The sequence below is a fragment of the Melozone crissalis genome, unplaced genomic scaffold, assembly GCF_028551555.1.
Source record: "Melozone crissalis strain CALT ecotype California unplaced genomic scaffold, PUWL_Pcris_2 ptg000013l_1, whole genome shotgun sequence".
NCBI lineage: Eukaryota > Metazoa > Chordata > Aves > Passeriformes > Passerellidae > Melozone > Melozone crissalis.
The window spans coordinates 50265074-50266903 of NW_026535791.1; the positions used below are offsets into that span (position 1 = coordinate 50265074).

General features: G+C 64.8%; 1 protein-coding gene across 1 annotated transcript; it reads right to left on the reverse strand.

Moving 5' to 3' along the window:
• Positions 1-301: 301 nt before the first annotated feature.
• SOX1 (SRY-box transcription factor 1) lies at positions 302-1628 on the reverse strand. Its single transcript, XM_054271882.1, has one exon. The coding sequence runs from the start codon at positions 1504-1506 to the stop codon at positions 388-390; it is 1119 nt and encodes a 372-aa protein (XP_054127857.1). The 5' UTR covers positions 1507-1628; the 3' UTR covers positions 302-387.
• Positions 1629-1830: the final 202 nt, after the last annotated feature.

Consider the following 1830-nt stretch of genomic DNA (forward strand, 5'->3'; position numbering starts at 1 on the left):
AAAACACAGGAGTTCAGTCTAAAACTAGTTTCATAAACTAGTTCTGCTAAAAAAAGGTAAGTAAAGCAACCGTTACCTTTTTTCTCTCTCGTTATTATTATTATTATTTATTATTATTATTACAAGAACATCAAAACATTTCTGTACAAAAAGGAAGGAAGAAAGAAAAAAAAAAGAGAGGCGGGGGAGGGCGGGAGGGAAGGGGCGCGAGAGGCAAAAATAAGAGGGGGGAACCTGGGAGCGGGGCAGCAGCGGCGCGGGGCCGGGGCTGAGCGGGCGGCGGCAGCGGCGGGCGCGCAGTCCTGCAGGCCGGCCCGGGGCCGGGGCCGGGGCCGAGCCGGTGCCCGCGTCCGTGCCTCCCTGCGGCGCTCCGGGGCCGGCGGGGGCTCAGATGTGCGTCAAGGGAACGGTGCCGTTCACCCCCGTGCTGGCGCTCTGGTAGTGCTGGGGCAGGGAGTGCAGCCGGCTCTGGGCGGCAGCGGCCGCCGGATCCCCGCCTTCCCCGGCCGGTAAGTACATGCTGATCATCTCCCGCAGGTCCCCGGGGCACGGGGCCCGCGAGTGAGAGGTGACGGGCGGGCTCACGCTGGGCTCCGACTTCACCAGCGAGCCCAGGGCGCCCAGCGCACCCGAGGAGGCGGCCGCCGCCGCCGCCGCTGCCGCCGCCGCCGCCGCCGAGTTCTGGTGGGGCTGGGAGCCGTAGGGCAGGGCGCCGTAGCCCGAGGGCGAGGCGCTCATGTAGCCCTGCGAGTTGGAGATGGGGCTGTACTGCAGGGCGCCCATGTCGTAGCGGTGCATGGGCTGCGGGTTGTGCGGGTGGTGCGGGTGATGGGGGTGCGGGTGGTGCGGGTGCCCCCCGCTGCCCGGGTGCTGGCTGTAGGCGAGCTGCGCCTCCTGCATCATCGCCGCCGCCGCCGCCGCCGCCGCCACCGAGCCCGGGTAGGCGCCGTTGGCCCAGCCGTTCATGTGCGCGTAGCCGCCGCTGGCCGTGCCGCCGGGGCTCTCCAGCCGCTGCCCGACGCCGCCCGGGCTGACGCCGACGCCCATGCCCACGCCGACGCCGGCCGGGCCTCCCCCGGCCGAGCCGGCGCTCAGCAGCCCCCCGGCCAGCGAGTACTTGTCCTTCTTGAGCAGGGTCTTGGTCTTCCGCCGGGGCCGGTATTTATAATCCGGGTGCTCCTTCATGTGCAGCGCCCGCAGCCGCTTCGCCTCGTCGATGAACGGTCTCTTCTCGGCCTCCGACATGACTTTCCACTCGGCCCCCAGGCGCTTGCTGATCTCCGAGTTGTGCATTTTGGGGTTCTCCTGGGCCATCTTCCGCCGCTGGCCCCGCGACCACACCATGAAGGCGTTCATGGGTCTCTTGACCCGGTCCTGGTTCGCTTTGTTTCCCCCGCCGCCGCCGCCGCCTCCGCCGCCTCCCGCTCCGGTCTGCCCCGAGAGGTTCGTGGGGGCCTGGGCTCCGCCAGGGGAGTGCAAGTCCGTCTCCATCATCATGCTGTACATTCAAATAGCTTTTTTATTTTCCACCGGTGCCAGACGTGAAAAATGAATCAAACATAGAGGAGCCCGGGAGGCCGGGGAGCGAGCGAGGCGAAACCCGTTTGTAACTAGGTAGCGAAAAAAAAAAAAAAAAAAAAAAAAAAAAAAAAAAAAAAAAAGAAAAAAGAGGAGGAGAAGAAAACCGCGAGGAGAGCGATCGGCGACCCTGCCGGCGAAAAAACTTTCTCCCTTTCGCAAATCACTCTCGGGGCTCGGCGGCGACGGGGGTTCGAGCTGCTCAAACAGGTGCACGGCAAACTTGCTGCTTCACTTGGCGCGGCGGGAGGA